We start from the raw sequence: 15,548 nt of genomic DNA on the forward strand, positions 1-15,548 counted from the left end.
GTGCCTATATATGACAAAGGAATTCTACGATTTGCCAATTGCAAGATAGAGAAGAAAATGTATTTTGAAAGCCACCCTAAAACACAGGATGACTTTCATGGAATTTGTGATTTTGATTAAAACTAAAATGAAGTTCAAGTTTTTCATGAAAAACAGTAAAAACTGTAATGTAGACTTAATGCATATTTAATCCTCTCTGCTTGACCTCCCACAGTATTTTCTCTTTTGGATCCAGTAGATTGTTGGAGCCAGAGGAGAGCTTGGAGATCATCTGCTGTCATCCAGGTTTATAAATGGGAAAATGATGTCTAGACTGGTGACCTACCCAAGGGCCCTCAGCTGGTTGGAGTCAGATCTTAGACCGCAAGCTGGATCTCTAGACTTCTGGGCCAGAGCTCTTCCTGCCACACCCTGTTTTGGTGGGACTGATGGAAAACAAGTTGTTTTTGTGGAACCTACATACGTCTTGGCTTAAGGTCTCTTGCTGAGGTCATTTACATGTTAGGCATGACTGGAGTCCTCATCCCTAAGGCCAGGAACCACAAATGTATTATTTGGCTACCAGAGGCTATCAAAGAATTGCTATATTGAAAAGTCTTAGAGGTGGACAACTGACTGGGAGGGGAAGGAGATCAGGGAACTGGTCACAGAGTTCTATTTGTATAGCAAGGACATGTTTTGCATATAGATCATATTTTTATTTTGGGAACTTGGGGATGCTGATGGAGATTATACCAGGTAACTGGTCCCCCCAGGCTCCTCCTGGCAACATCAGTACAACTCATATGCAGAGTCACTGTTGTCACCCCCGGGAAGAGATGGGGAATCATTTAGTAAATTACTTTCTAAATATCAAAAATTTTCTCAGATCTTTATACAATAGTACCCACACTTAACCATTACTGGGTTGTAGATTATAGTAGTTAAAAGTTATACTTTAGAGCGCAACAAAGCTGGGTGCAGACCTCGGCCATGCACCTTATTACTGTTGTACCAGGCTTACTATACAAGCTCAATGCATGTTATTGGTGGAGAAGATATAAAGTGACAAAAAGCCACTGTGGATTCAGTTAACTCACATTTGTATTTAAAAATTACAACAGCATCTACAAACAAATAACTGTGAAATATCTGCAATTGGAATCATTTATTCAGACCATAGACAATGCTTTGAATTGATTTGAACCTATTGTAATAATTACTGTGCAGGGTCATTGATGCATAGTGCTAGCACCTTGTACATAGTGGAAGAGCACAGATTTTGGAATCTTACAGACCTGGGTTCAAATCCCAGCTTTGCCATGTCCTGTTGTGCCATCTCTGACAAGTTGCTTAACTTCTCTGAGTCTCAGTTTCCTCATCTCTAAAATAAGGAATAATACCTACCTTACAGAGCTGTTGGAGGATTGGATGATATAATGCACATAGAAACCTGATGTATGATGAGTGTCAAATAAATGTTTATTTGTATTCTCACAACTTGAGCAAAGCTTAATAATCCGCATCAGTTTGAAAACATTTATTTAAATTGCAGAAGACCTGGGCATTAAGACCTTCATGCCCAGAAGGACTTATAACTCTACTATATGAAAACAGGGAGAAGAGTAAAATATGCTTCACGTTTAACAGTACAGTACTTTCAGTGTTTTATTTTTAAATAAAAAATACTCATGGGGGCCTTGAGTACAATGTCAATGTGATGTTGCCACTGTTAATGGTGATGGCTCATTTGTTCCTGAGGGAAATATTGGAGAAGCTGGACCCATGTAAAACCTCTTGTTAAAGAGTGGCCTTGATTACAGCACCTGTGGTGATGGTAGAGCTGTCTCCCTTCCCCCACCACAAGTCATTTTCATGATAGTCAGGGCAGGAATCATCATTGGTTCAGAACATCCCTGCCCTCTCTCCTCCCCCCACCTTTTTTTTTTTTTTTTGGAATAGAAGACTGGAGGCCACTTAAAAGGAAATCTATTCTACAGACAGGAAGGCAGTCAGGGCAGAAGTGAATGTAATGAGATAGTGCAGAGATCAGCTGCATGAAGGCATGATCTCCTAGAAGTTGTGGTTTATTCATTGCCAGGGAGCCTGGCAAGTTGGTTGACTCAGGCCCTTCATCTTTCCCATCTTCTGCTCAGTCTCTCTCACACCTGTCTTCATCTTGTGGATTTATGGAAGGATTGTGTACAGTGTTAGAAACTTCTCATACATGTGAAAGGGACCCATATAAAACTTCCTCCCCTTTGGAAAATGTGCTTTGTCTATTTCAAGAATGTCTCTTCCATTTCCTGTTCCCAGCACTGCACAATGTGCTTTTATCTCTTCCTTTGGACATAAATGTGAAGAAAAATACTCCATCCTTGATAAAAATGTTCATACCTGGCCAAATCTTTTTTTCCCATTTCCTCAGATAGTTTGGGAAACCAGCACTCATATTGCTACTCTCTGGCTTTGTACTGATCTCCCAGAGCAGGTAGTCAATCTTGCCTCTGTTTGTCAGTGTAGAATTGGAACAAGAAGCCCTGTGGCATATTAGTATGTGGATCATGCGACAATGGAATGAGGAACAAAGAGCAGGAGGCTCAAACTTCAGGCAAACAACCAATCCAGGAATGAGAGCTGCTAGTAGTTCCTGTTTATCTTTTTTATGCTAATTATCTGCTTCTTGTTCTCAAATTTAGAAGCTGTTGACCTACCTCAATTTTAGATACTGTCCACCAAATATATGCCTCCACTACAACTTGGGGGTTCATTAGATTAATTAATTAATAGTGGTTAATAAATGCTTTGAAATATTTTTATTAAAAGGGCCACCTAAGTCCAAAGTATTATTATAATCAGGTCTAATGAGGTCAGTGGCTTAAAGAGAGGGTTTTAAACCATATATAAACCTCCTCCAATGATCAGTGGTACAGGATGAAGGTAAGAAGAGGCAGGTGAGTCTACATGCTGTCATTTAAACTTCCCTCCACCGTGGCAGATCCACACTGAAGTCTGCTTGGACTGAATCCAGGTACTCACAGATCTACCAACTAATGGATTCTTAAATTTTTTAACCTTTTAGGACGAAGGCCACTGCTTTGTTAAAGCCTGGCGTGCAAGGTGGTGCTGAGAACGGGGAACCTTCCCAAACTCAGAGGGGAGACTTTCTCTGCAAGTTCACAAACCAGGTTAGTGCTAGCCTTCTTGTGTCTTGTAGAACACTTAAGCTGTCTTTTGAATGACACCAAGAATAGAGTCAATGGAGGAATGTAGGGAGCACAGCTAACCTCTTCTGAGTCATGATCTCTAATGCTCTTCTCGTGATTTCTTATGATTTTCTAAGGAGATTGGTATAAGAATTGGAACAAAATTATGATGTAAGCAATCTTGGAGATGGGATGGGAGTGTGTGTGTGTGTGTGTGTGTGTGTGTGTAACATATGTAAGATATTCATAGATATTCATATGTGTGTGTGTGTGTGTAACATATGTAAGATATTCATAGACTCATGTCAATATGAAGTTAGGTTAAAAAGAGTTGGGAGGTTATACTTAGACAAGAGAGTGATTCAGTGAACCATAATACTGAGCCTATGAGAATACTATCTTGGAACTGGTGAAAAGGTATTATATTATAAATGACTCTAAACTTTTTAAAATAAAAACAAGTTTCCTTTAGGAACCTTTCAAGTTTTAAAATTAGCCAGTTTCTCTTTCAAATCATAACAGGTGCTGCAGGATAAGATTCACCACCATGCTATCCTCTATCCTGTTTTGGGGACTTGTTGCTCTCATTGGTAAGTCACTGATTGACATTTAGTATTGTTTTCAGGGTGTCCACAAAAATATGCAGCACAGTCATGAATCAGAAAAGGCAATTATTACATGCAATGGAGGGGTGGGCACTCCTAATCAGCCTGGCCGTCAATCAACTGCTTATATCTATAATCAAGAGTGTATTCTGCTTGCCAAGCAGGTGAAGGTGATCTCAGTGAGAATTTATGGAACAGTGCCTTAGGAGGCAAGACATATGAAGATAAAATTATCAATACCAGGCAGTAAATAAGAGTTAAATGAATATAGACACAAAAGACACTAGTCTTGGAGGAGTTTAGGATGAAGAGTTGACATCTAGTCAGGATGTTGATACCAAAAGGCTTTCCTAGGGGATGTGATACTTGAGGAACGTTTTGTATTTTGATAAAAGAAGAAAGGAGTCGCTGAATGGGTAGAGTGACTTTAGTACAAAAAAGCAGAAATGGATGAAAAGTATTTGGGATGCAATAAACAGATCAGCGTGACCAGAACAGAAGTAACGATTTCTGAAGGGAAGGCTAAAAAGTTAGGCTGGTGAGATGGTGAGGGACTTTGAAAAAGAAAAAATTGAAATTTTGGCTTAAGAAAAATAAAAAGACATTGTAAACAATGTCCAAATTGTCTTTATGAATAGAGTGAAGATTGAGAAGAAAGTGTTTCTAAAATGTTTAATTCTAAATTTGAAAAAGTAAGACTACAGAAAAGTGATGATTTCCAATTATTTATATGGTCAAAGGCAGGGGAACATAGTTTAGAATTTTTATTCCTTCTTTAATTCCCAGGTGACAGCAGAGTTACATAGCTAGTAGACTAATTATAAGCTACTATACTATGTTTAACTGAAAGGTGACTATAATTAAGAAGAGCCTGTGTGTTTACTATGTCAATACAAGTAGCGTAAAGTCCATGGTCATATTATAATCCCCTTAAATCAAACTTTGGTATGCATGAATCTGTTGGGAATCCTGGTTAAAGTGGATATTCTTTGACCTTAAACCTAAAAACTGGCTCAATAGACCTAGTATGAGGAGGCCATAGATACGCATTTTTAATAAGCATACAGATCACTTTGATACTTGTGGCCTTTGAGCCACATATCGAGCATGGCAAAGGCTGGCTCTCTAGTGGAAAGAAATGGAAACTTTTGACATATGGACACTTGATACAGATAATTCCTTTACTTCTCATCCATCCATTTATCCATCCATCCATTCATGTATCTATTCACAAATATTTACTAAATGTCCACTTTATGTCAGGCATTGTTCTAGGTGCTGAGGAAGATATAGTAGAAAAAAAATGTTCTAGTGAGAGAAACAGACAGAAAAAAAGAGGAAGAAATAAAAGAAGAAAGGAAGGAAGACATGTCAGATGGTGATACGTGATATAAATAAAATAATGTAAGGTAGTGGGTGACAAGGAATGAGGCATGAGTATGTTGCCTTTTTAATGTAAGTAGGAAAAAAGGTTCTTTAATAAGGTAATTTAAAAAAGTTTGTTGTAGAATGTTTCAAACATATAAAATGGGGGAGGGAATAGCATAATTAACTCCCATGGACCCATCAAGCATCTATGGTTTTCAACACTTTGCTATTCTTATTTTTATTTATCCCTCATCTCTACAAAAAAAAATTTTTTTTTGGTGATGGGGAGGTTGAAATATTTTAAAGCAACCCAAAACATCAAAACATTTCACCTGTAAATGTTTTAGTATGTGTCTATAATGTGTAAGAACCAGTTCTGGTTCAAGTAGAGATCAAGTTCTGGTTCAGTCCAGATCAAGTAGGGCTTGGAAGCCAGAATTGAATGATTGGAAAGCTATTGGAAGGTTAAGAGAGAAGACTGATATGATTCCAGGCATGTTTCCATAGACTACTCTGGCTGCTGGGGATTAGACTGTAAAGGTGGAGGAGGGAGGTCAGTTAGGAGGCTATTACAATAATCAAGATTAGCAATGGTGATTTGGACCCTGGTGGTGGTAGCAGAGGTAGTGAGAAGTGGTTAGATTCTGGATATATGTTGTCAGTCTGCACCCTCACTCACAGCTTCCATGCCTCTATCTTACATATAATCTATGTCATGGAAATCTACTCATTCATTCATTCATTCATGTATATTTCCTACACATATTGTAGGCACAAGGTATACCGAGGGCCATGGAGAGTGCCAATGTGATGGTTCCTGCTCTTTGCCATCACATGGAAATCCACACTGCTTTGAAAAGCTTTGCTAGTTTCTGCTGCTTTTATTATCTAAATAGGCTTTCTTACTATTCTGAGTTTACTTGATAGTTGCACTGTCTGACTTCCTTGTCCATTTACAAACTTTTTTTTTTTTGCCTGTTTGTAGATGGGAGAGAGTAGATTGTGCCTGTATTTTTATTTGTTTAGATGAGTTTTGCTTTTTATTTTTTATTTATTTTTTATTTATTTTTTAATTTTTTTTCAACGTTTATTTATTTTGGGGACAGAGAGAGACAGAGCATGAACGGGGGAAGGGCAGAGAGAGAGGGAGACACAGAATCGGAAACAGGCTCTCGGCTCTGAGCCATCAGCCCAGAGCCCGACGCGGGGCTCGAACTCACGGACCGCAAGATCGTGACCTGGCTGAAGTCGGACGCTTAACCGACTGCGCCACCCAGGCGCCCCAATTTTTTATTTTTTTAAAAAATTATTTATTTATTATTTCTGAGAGAGAGACAGAGTACGAGCAGGGTAGAGGCAGAGATAGAGGGAGATAAAGAATCTGAAGCAGGCTCCAGGCTCTGAGCTGTCAGCACAGAGCCCAATGCAGGGCTCGGACTCACTAACCTGGAGATCACATGACCTGAGAGAAAGTGGGATGCTCAACCAACTGAGCCTCCCAGGTGCCCTGAGTTTTGCTTTTTAAACAAGTTAATCTTTAGAGTTGCTTTGTTTTCCTTTTAAAATAAATATTTTTAAGGAAGGACTCCATTGGTTATGTGCCTAATTCTAAGAGAGTCTCTTTATACTGTCAAGTTAATCAGAACCAGATTAACTGTGATGAATGGTCCTATTTAAAAACACCATTTACAACACTAAATGAATCAACAGTTTTTTTTTTAAGTTTATTTATTTATTTTTGAGAGAGAGAGGAAGCTAGAGCAAGCAGGGGAAGGGTACAGGGGTGGGGGCGGGGGAGAGAGGGAGAGCCTGACGTGGGGCTTGAACTCACAAACTGTGAGATCATGACTCGAGCTGAAATCAGGAGTTGAACGCTGAACTGACTGAGCCACCCAGGTGCCCCAACATAATTTTTTACATCAAGTGTTTTAACAAACATAATTTCTTATAACAAATATATGTAGTCTTACGATATTAGTCAATAATCTTAGGAATTATTAGAACAAACTTTCCAACTTACAGAAAAGCTCTTTATCTCCTTTAGCAAATAGACTTGGACAGAAAGTCACTTCATAATGACAAAATAAAAAATAAGAATGAATTTAACTTAAATTTTTATGGTAAGTTAAATTTTATTTCCAAGTTTACTAATTATACTTAGAAACTCAAATTTGTAGAAACATGATATAAAATGGATATTTTAAGGTAATGGCATCCTTCTTTTTCATCTTACATGGTATTTTTACCCTTCTTTCTTACATTCCTAAACAAAAGCAGTTGTTAATATAAGTGCTTATATCTCAGAAGTATTTGTGTCAGAACCGTCTTAACATTTCTCTCAAAGTTCCTGCTTAAAACTCTAGTGTAGCAATTTTATTTATTTAAACATTTTTAATTTTTTTTTTTTTGAGAGAGAGACAGAGTGTGAGCGGGGTAGGGGCAGAGAGAAAGGGAGACACAGAATTCAAAGCAGGCTCCAGGCTCTGAGCTGTTAGCCCAGAGCCCGATGTGCGGCTGGAACTCACGAACTGTGCGGTCATGACCCGACCTGAAGTCGGAGGCTTAACTGACTGAGCCAAACAGACTCCCCTCTAGCAGCAATTTTAATTCTGATCAAGATTACAGCAAATGTTTTTGAGACCTATAAAAATTTGATTTTCATAATACTTTCTACAATGTTTGGAATTAAGTGCTTTATTAAAAATTCGGGGGGGCGGGGATGCCTGGTGGCTCAGTCGGTAGAGCATGCAACTCTTGATCTCCAGATTATGTTGGGTGTGAAGACTACTTTAAAAAAAAATTTTTTTAAGGTTGGGGTAAAGTGGGAAGGAGGAATCTTCTATTCTGTTTTGTCTAATGAACCATCCTAAGGGTCTTGGGAGGGACTTGGGGAAGAGTAAATCTATGGCTTCGCCTTTGGTTTAGTAACGCTAATTATAGCAACTCGAGTGATATTTCTCACAGGCTTCATGTGAATTATCATTCTATCCACCAGGCACTTCTAGGGGCTCATACCCTTTCACTCAGTCAATGAGCCCTCACCTGCATCCCCGCCTGTACCACGGCTGCTACGGTGATATCATGACCATGGAGACCTCTGGTGCTTCTTGTGATATAACCAGGTTGATTAACTGTGGTAAGTGAAAAGCAAAGCAAACATTTGGCTTTCCCATTTTCATCATTTCCAGATTCATTTTTAGGAAGTAGCTTAATTTTAAAAAGGTATAATCACTGTTACAGCAATGATACCAAAATTAAAAATTAGAAGAAAGCAGAATCTTCACCAACCTAACAATCTGTTTCTTTTCATTTTCCCCCTATTCTTTCCAAACTTTGTCTTAATGGGTTTACTTCTACATATTGAAATGACTGTTTACATAAAATATTACATTCTGGCTTTGTTTTATGTTTTTTGTTGGTTTTTACTTCATGTTACAGCATGAGCATTTTAAGCACGCCTCTTGCTCTCTGTACATCTTGTCTTTTGAGAATCCTGTTCCAAAGTCTTCTTCATGTTATCCCAGTATTAGAAAATCAGCACTGGAAGCAACAACAAGGTCAATCTAATCCTACCTCCCCTGATTTATAGATCTGAAAACTGAGGCTCAGCAAGAAGAGACTTCCCATGGGTCTGGAACTAGGTAGTGGCAGAACCAGACTCAAATTTAGGCTGGCTGACTTCTAGTTCAAGAGTCTTCCCAATGCACCAATGTGGCGGGTAGCAGAAGATCAAGAAAGAGAGCAGAAGTGGTATCTGCCAGTGGTTGTGAACCTTTCAAGGTTTATGCAATTAGAGATCAGAAAATGCCCTAGAATTGTTCCAAGATGTGGTCAGGCGCCGTGACTAACTTACTAAACTTTGAAAGCGGGTTTTCTTCTGGAGTAAACAGTTTATTTTCTATTGACTTAGGGATCCGTGGTTCTGAAATGTTTGCTGAGATGGATTTGAGGGCCTTAAAGCCTTACCAGATTCTGATCAAAGAAGTTGGGCTGAGGCATTGTGTGGACCCTGCTCTCATTGCAGCCATCATCTCCAGAGAAAGCCATGGTGGAGCAGTCCTGCAAGATGGCTGGGACCACAGAGGACTTAGATTTGGCTTGATGCAGGTACCTGGCAAGGAAATTTTCAGTCAGTCCCACTTCATCCTTCCTTTTGGAAGCTCAATCCAATCTGGATACTCATTTGCAGTACTTCCAGTCTTCAAAACACCCTGGTACTTCAGCATCATTTGCACTTCTGTATTTCTCTAACTTATCTTTGGTTATTTCATTCAAGATTTATCAGTTATTGGCTGTCTTCAGAAAAAGTATTTAATGAGTTTTATAATTATAGTTTGCAACTAATAAAATGTAATACACTTAATTGAGAAAATCTTATAAAGGGTACTATTAAAGGTGCCCATTTGGGTTTCATAAAATAGTAAATTTCATCCACGTAGATCAAAACACTATAATTAAGCTCTATTTGAAGGAACTTGTTTTTTTAAGCAAATTGGAGAAGACAATCCAAATTATTTGGATGTTTGCTTCCAGTCTTTATTTTAAATTGTCTGTAGAAACCCAGACTTTAGCTGTCCCAGTTAGAAACAAATTTTTATTTTTGACTGCAAGTTTCTAGACATTGAGTGCTAATTATTTGTTTTGAAACAACTTTTTCATATATTTATTTCTATTTGAGAGCTTACTAAAACTATGCCACATTCACATCTCCTAAATCATACTTTGTTTCTCCGACTCTCTTTTCGTGAGAAAAAGGACTATAGAATTGATTCTGTGGAGATAAAGTAAGGGGGCCGAGGCTACTGTCTGTGTACTTGAATACAAGGAAGAGAAATCAGGAATAGCAGAAAAATGCATTGTTTCATCTAGATGCTGACATTGTTATCTGATTTTTCTAGCTTGATAAAAAAATTCATCACCCTGTTGGTACCTGGGACAGCAAAGAACACCTATTGCAGGCTGTTGGGATTCTAACAGACAAAATAAAGGCAATCCAGAAAAAGTTCCCCACGTGGAGTGTGGCTCAACACCTCAAAGGTAGGCCATATTTGTGGAGCTTTGTTAAAAAGTTCAGTGAGTGAGACCCCTGAAGACCAGATGTGCCCTGGGCCTCCCTGAGGGCATTCTCATGGGGTCAACAGTGGACATAGGAGGAGCTGCCGGATGACTGTACTAGTTTTCTCCAAACCACTGAGTTACTTTGAGTGGTCTTCCTTCCCAACTTCCATTTCCTCTTCTGCCAGACGTTGGCATTCTCATTACCTCTCTCCTTGGTTACTGAGCCACTGAGTGATGTCTTGAGTATTAATGCCATAGTTTAAAAGAATATGTTTACCTCCCTCTGATAGTTTTTTTTCTTGATGAAAGAAACTGTTAACCTCTTTATGAATTGTTTGAACAAATTTTTACTCTGTGAGAATTCTCAGTGACATCAGGGCTTTAGGTACCATGACATGTCCAAGTGGAGATTTCTGCTTGGTTGATCACAGATCTCCTCAAGTTCAGCATCTTCCAGACTGAATTAAGTCACTAGCTTCCCACTATAAACTTGCTCTTTTTTCTGCATTTTCTATCTCTGAAAGGTGTCAAAATATGTCTAGTCATTCCAGCCAGAAAAACAGATTGTTTTCTTAGGTTTTCTGGTTCTTTCTGTCTTCATATCCAACCACACCAAGTCCTACTAACTCTACCTTCTATGGACTCATGGTATGGATATACCTCTCTCCTCCTTTAACATCCTTAATTTAGAACAAACAATTTCTTTTTCCTTGAAATCAGGGATCAGGACCAGGGAGCTTTTCCTCTATACATCAGAGCAGAGCATAATTATGTTAAACACATAAGTAGCTATTGAAGATCAAAATTCTTGGGTAAAATACACCTACACACACATATCCCTACATAGAAATGATTATGTCTTGGATACCGTTGTGCACCCTGAACTCAGTGTGGCACCCATCCTGGCACATAGTAGGTGTTTAAAAACATTAACTGAATGCCTAAAAAAGTGAGTGAATAAGTAATTTTTAAAAAATGAGTAAGCTATTTAATGGCTGAGAGAATGTTATAAGCATTCTCAGACTGATTTGCTGAGGATCTACTTTTGCCAGACCTGGACTCTATAAGAAGCAAATACGACTTTTGTAGCAAGAAATACAAAGGACTTTTAAAAGGAGAGAGAAGGAAAGCAATCTGGAATTTTCCCAGAGATTCTTGGGGTAGTTGATCCTTTTAGGAGGGGAGGAAAAGGGAAGGATCTGGGACTCCGTGCTTTGGAAGATTTACCTAGAGGGCTTACATCCTGGGAATGCTCAAAGCTGATTTCTGCTGAAAGTTAATGTTTCATTCTGAACTTCTGTTTCATTTCAGGTGGTCTCTCGGCCTTTAAGTCAGGAATCGATGCTATTGCAACCCCGGTGGACATAGACAATGACTTGGTCAATGATCTTCTCGCCCGAGCTAAATTCTATAAAAGACATGGCTTCTAGGCAAAGCTCTATGGGTGGGCTGAGTTCGCAGGTATTCAGATGGCCCCCCTTTGAGAGTTTGAAATGGATGCGTTATACCCAACACTGGCAAAGAAATAGCTGCAATTATGACAGAAAATTCATATCTCAGTTTTCTTAATGCAAATAAGCATTAAAAAAGAAAAGGAGGGGCGCCTGGGTGGCTCAGTCGGTTGGGCGTCCGACTTTGGCTCAGGTCATGATCTTGCTGTCCATGAGTTCGAGCCTCGCGTCGGGCTCTGTGCTGACAGCTCAGAGCCTGGAGCCTGTTTCAGATTCTGTGTCTCCCTCTCTCTCTGACCTTCCCCCATTCATGCTCTGTCTCTCTCTGTCTCAAAAATGAATAAATGTTAAAAAAAAATTTTAAAAAAAAGAAAAGGAAACCCACCCAGTTCATAGTACAGTTCCCATGAAACGCACATAGACGTATGCATAATTATTTTAAGTGTGAATATCATGGTGACTGACATCTACATATTCCAGTGAGGCCTTATTTTATCCCATGATTTCAATGGGATAAACTGACCCTTGTTTTACTGGAATTGTTAACAAGAGAGCCTGACCTGAGCTTTTGTCTTTCTCCAAGTATCTGTCTAAGCCACCAGGGTGTGATTGTGAGATATGCCTACTTATAAGCCAGTCAACCTGTGGGACAATGGAGAAGCTAGAGATAGAATTCTAGCTTCACAAGTAACTGAGAGCTGACCGTGGTAAAGCTGATCTGAAAGTGATATACTCCACATCCCTGACTCACATCAAGCTTCTTTGTCTTCTTCCTCTTATTTGCTGAAGATCCAGGGACTGACTTCTTATTTCAGTAACTCCTGCCACACACTTGTTGAATAAGTCCACTTCCCACAAAACATGACTGAAGATAAGCATATAGGACCTGAGTTATGGTTCTTTAGTTTTAAGCAAAAGTAACCAATTCTGGAAAATTTAAGGAATGAATGGCCATTATGAGAAGGACATCAAAAGGCTCCCAGAAACAACAAGGTCAAGGACATGAACAGAAACCAGGCAACTCTGGGCAGCAGGAACCAGTTGACCATAGTTGATAGCATTCCCACTGCATGAATAGATTAGCAGTCTCCCTACATAAATAGACTCCAGAGACTTTCTCTCCCATCCTTTCATCATTTTGCTTCACTTTCATAGTCCCAGGAGAGAGGCTCTGACGGGCTTATCTTGGGGCATCTACATACCTATGCCTTGGCTACTTTGCTCTTTGGTCTTGCACAAACAATCCGTGATGGAAAAGAGACAGTTCTCTAGAATGAAACTTGGTGCAGTTTGTGGCTTTCCTTACATACTCAGGAGAGGACACAAATAATAATGTTGGAGTGTAAATCCCTCAAAGTCCCTGCCAACATGGCTCCTGCTTGGCCTTTAGCTTCCTTTGGGAATATTTGATAAAAGTTTCTACTCGTTATTTCTCTTTCTGAGGAGGAATAAAAATTAAACCCAACTAGACTCCAGTGCACCCGGAGAAAGCCAAGTAAACCATTCTGCCCAAACAACCTCTCAACCCAGTCTAAAGATCTGACCAAGGCAGAACCAGGCCCCTTGTGTTTCACTGGGGAGAGCCAATGGTCATCTAGTATGGCAGCCATGCAGCATACAGCCCATCTTTTATGATTGGTGAAGGAACATACTGTACCAGTTGTTAAATATTTTGATTATCATCCCTATATGTGGGCAATCCAGAATGTTCTTTAGATGTTCCCTTTGCTCAAGAATGATTTTTTCTGGACTTTCCTCCACAAGCATGTACTCCACCTAATTGCCAGCCCCTTCACTATTACTACTAAGCAATAAAGTATATCTAGGTGAGATAATTTCCAAGTAATTTGAAAAATAAGAAATAGTATGCTGACTTAGACTCTGAATTGATTCCCCCAGTATTCTCTTTATGACTGGGATACCAAGAGATGTTCTATAGGAGAGTCCATATTTAAGGTGTCTTAGTTTGGTTCCCACCTAAGACAAAGGATTCAGATCCAGGTAGCTTATCTGAGAGGTGCAGAGAATACTGGTGTGAAGTGGCTTGGTGATACAGGGAAGGGAAAAAAGCCTGAAGTGTCATGAAGCCAGCTACCATGGTGCATACTGGGACTCTACCTTCCAAGCACACCTCAAGGAATGTACAACACACAGTTTAGAATTATTCTACCCAAAGGACAAGGGGCTGGGGTGTTTATATACAATTTTTCAGAGTCACTGATTGAGGGATCTTTCTGTTGGGGGCCAAGGGAGGGCATGTTAATTCTTTGCTCCTCTGGTCTGCCATGCAAGTAGGCAGCACACTTTGCTGCAGTTCCAAGGAAAAGAGATTGTAGGCATAGAGATGCAGATACTGGCAGATGGAAATCACCTGAGAATCCTGAACTATCTAGGGATATGGGAAAGGCACTGGCACCATCTACTTCACAGATTAGAGATACGTGGGGGTTGGAAAAATCCCTCCAACACTGTTTGCTTTCCTCCATAACCTAACAACATAGTAAGAACAATATAAAATAAACATAAGCCTCATTATGCCTCATGATTTTCATGTCATGCTTTTCCATAATCTATTACAATTACTAATTAGATATAATAAACTGTCCCACTCTATTTTTTTCCTGTTGATACTGAGAACAATGTTAGAGATGTTAGACTCAAATGTGGCTCCATTAAATATTCTTTCAGTCATCCTCAATTTTCTTTATATTTTTTGCCTGTACCCTCTTCAGAGATAATGAATGGCTCTATGTTTACATCCTAGTGTGCATAGTGTCACTTCTTTTTGTTGTCTAGGAACTAAGCTGTCTCTGGAAAATGAAGAAGATTCTCTTATAAATAGTTTCCAAAGCATAAAAAAAAAATATCTAAAACCACTTCCCTAGCTGGACTTGTTCATGGTTACCCTCTCATCCTATCTCTTTCTTGACGGTCAGTGCTGAGAACATTATTAGAGGTCACAGATATACTAAAAGAACATAGATGACAAATGGCCCTAATAAGAAGATCAGCCTCAGGGGCTGTGAAGACTATTGTGAAGACTGAAGGAAAAAATGTTTGAGAAATTACTAAATAATCATTGGTTATGTCATGGTGGCAGCATCCCCAGAGTGAGGGGTTTTGCAAGCCAGGGGGTCATAAGGACACAGGATTCCTGAGAGAGAGGGAGCTCTGAAAGTTAAAAGACCCTAAAAGTGACTGACTGAGATACCCCTCTTTGCCAGCCCCATTGGGTTTGGCCTGTGAAGCAGCCCTTAGTTTGTCTTCTTGGGGTGGAATTATCTATCAGTTACTTCTTTTTAGTTGCCATCTTGATGCTTATTTGTATTGAATTTAAAATCCTCTCTTTAAAAATGCTGTTTTACATTAACAACTCAGGCAACAACAGATGTTGACGAGGATGCGGAGAAAAAGGATCTCTTTTGCACTGCTGGTGGGAATGCAAACTGGTGCAGTGACTCTGGAAAACAGTACGGAGGTTCCTCAAAAAATTAAAAATAGAACTACCCTACAACCCAGCAATTGCACTACTGGGTATTTATCCAAGGGATACAGGTATGCTGTTTTGAGAGGGCACATGCACCCCAATGTTTATAGCAGCACCATCAACAATAGCCAAAGTATGGAAAGAGCACAAATGTCCATCGATGGATGAATGGATAAAGAAGTGTGGTGTATATATATACAATGGAGTATTACTCGGCAATCAAAAAGAATGAAATCTTGCCATTTGCAACTGTGTGGGTGGAATTGGAGGGTATTATGCTAAGCGAAAGTAGTCAGTCGGAGAAAGACAAATATCATATAACTTCACTCATATGAGGGCTTTAAGATACAAAACAGATGAACATAAGGGAAGGGAAGCAAAAATAACATAAAAA

At 39.3% G+C, this 15,548-nt stretch overlaps 1 protein-coding gene across 1 annotated transcript; it reads left to right on the plus strand.

Moving 5' to 3' along the window:
• Nucleotides 1–3,009: 3,009 nt before the first annotated feature.
• Nucleotides 3,010–14,425, plus strand: LYG2 (lysozyme g2). Its single transcript, XM_043603178.1, has 6 exons — nucleotides 3,010–3,167; nucleotides 3,708–3,775; nucleotides 8,154–8,294; nucleotides 9,069–9,265; nucleotides 10,057–10,195; nucleotides 11,528–14,425. The coding sequence occupies exons 2-6, from the start codon at nucleotides 3,733–3,735 to the stop codon at nucleotides 11,644–11,646; spliced, it is 639 nt and encodes a 212-aa protein (XP_043459113.1). The 5' UTR covers nucleotides 3,010–3,167; nucleotides 3,708–3,732; the 3' UTR covers nucleotides 11,647–14,425.
• Nucleotides 14,426–15,548: the final 1,123 nt, after the last annotated feature.

This window comes from Prionailurus bengalensis, chromosome A3 (assembly GCF_016509475.1).
Source record: "Prionailurus bengalensis isolate Pbe53 chromosome A3, Fcat_Pben_1.1_paternal_pri, whole genome shotgun sequence".
Classification (NCBI taxonomy): domain Eukaryota; kingdom Metazoa; phylum Chordata; class Mammalia; order Carnivora; family Felidae; genus Prionailurus; species Prionailurus bengalensis.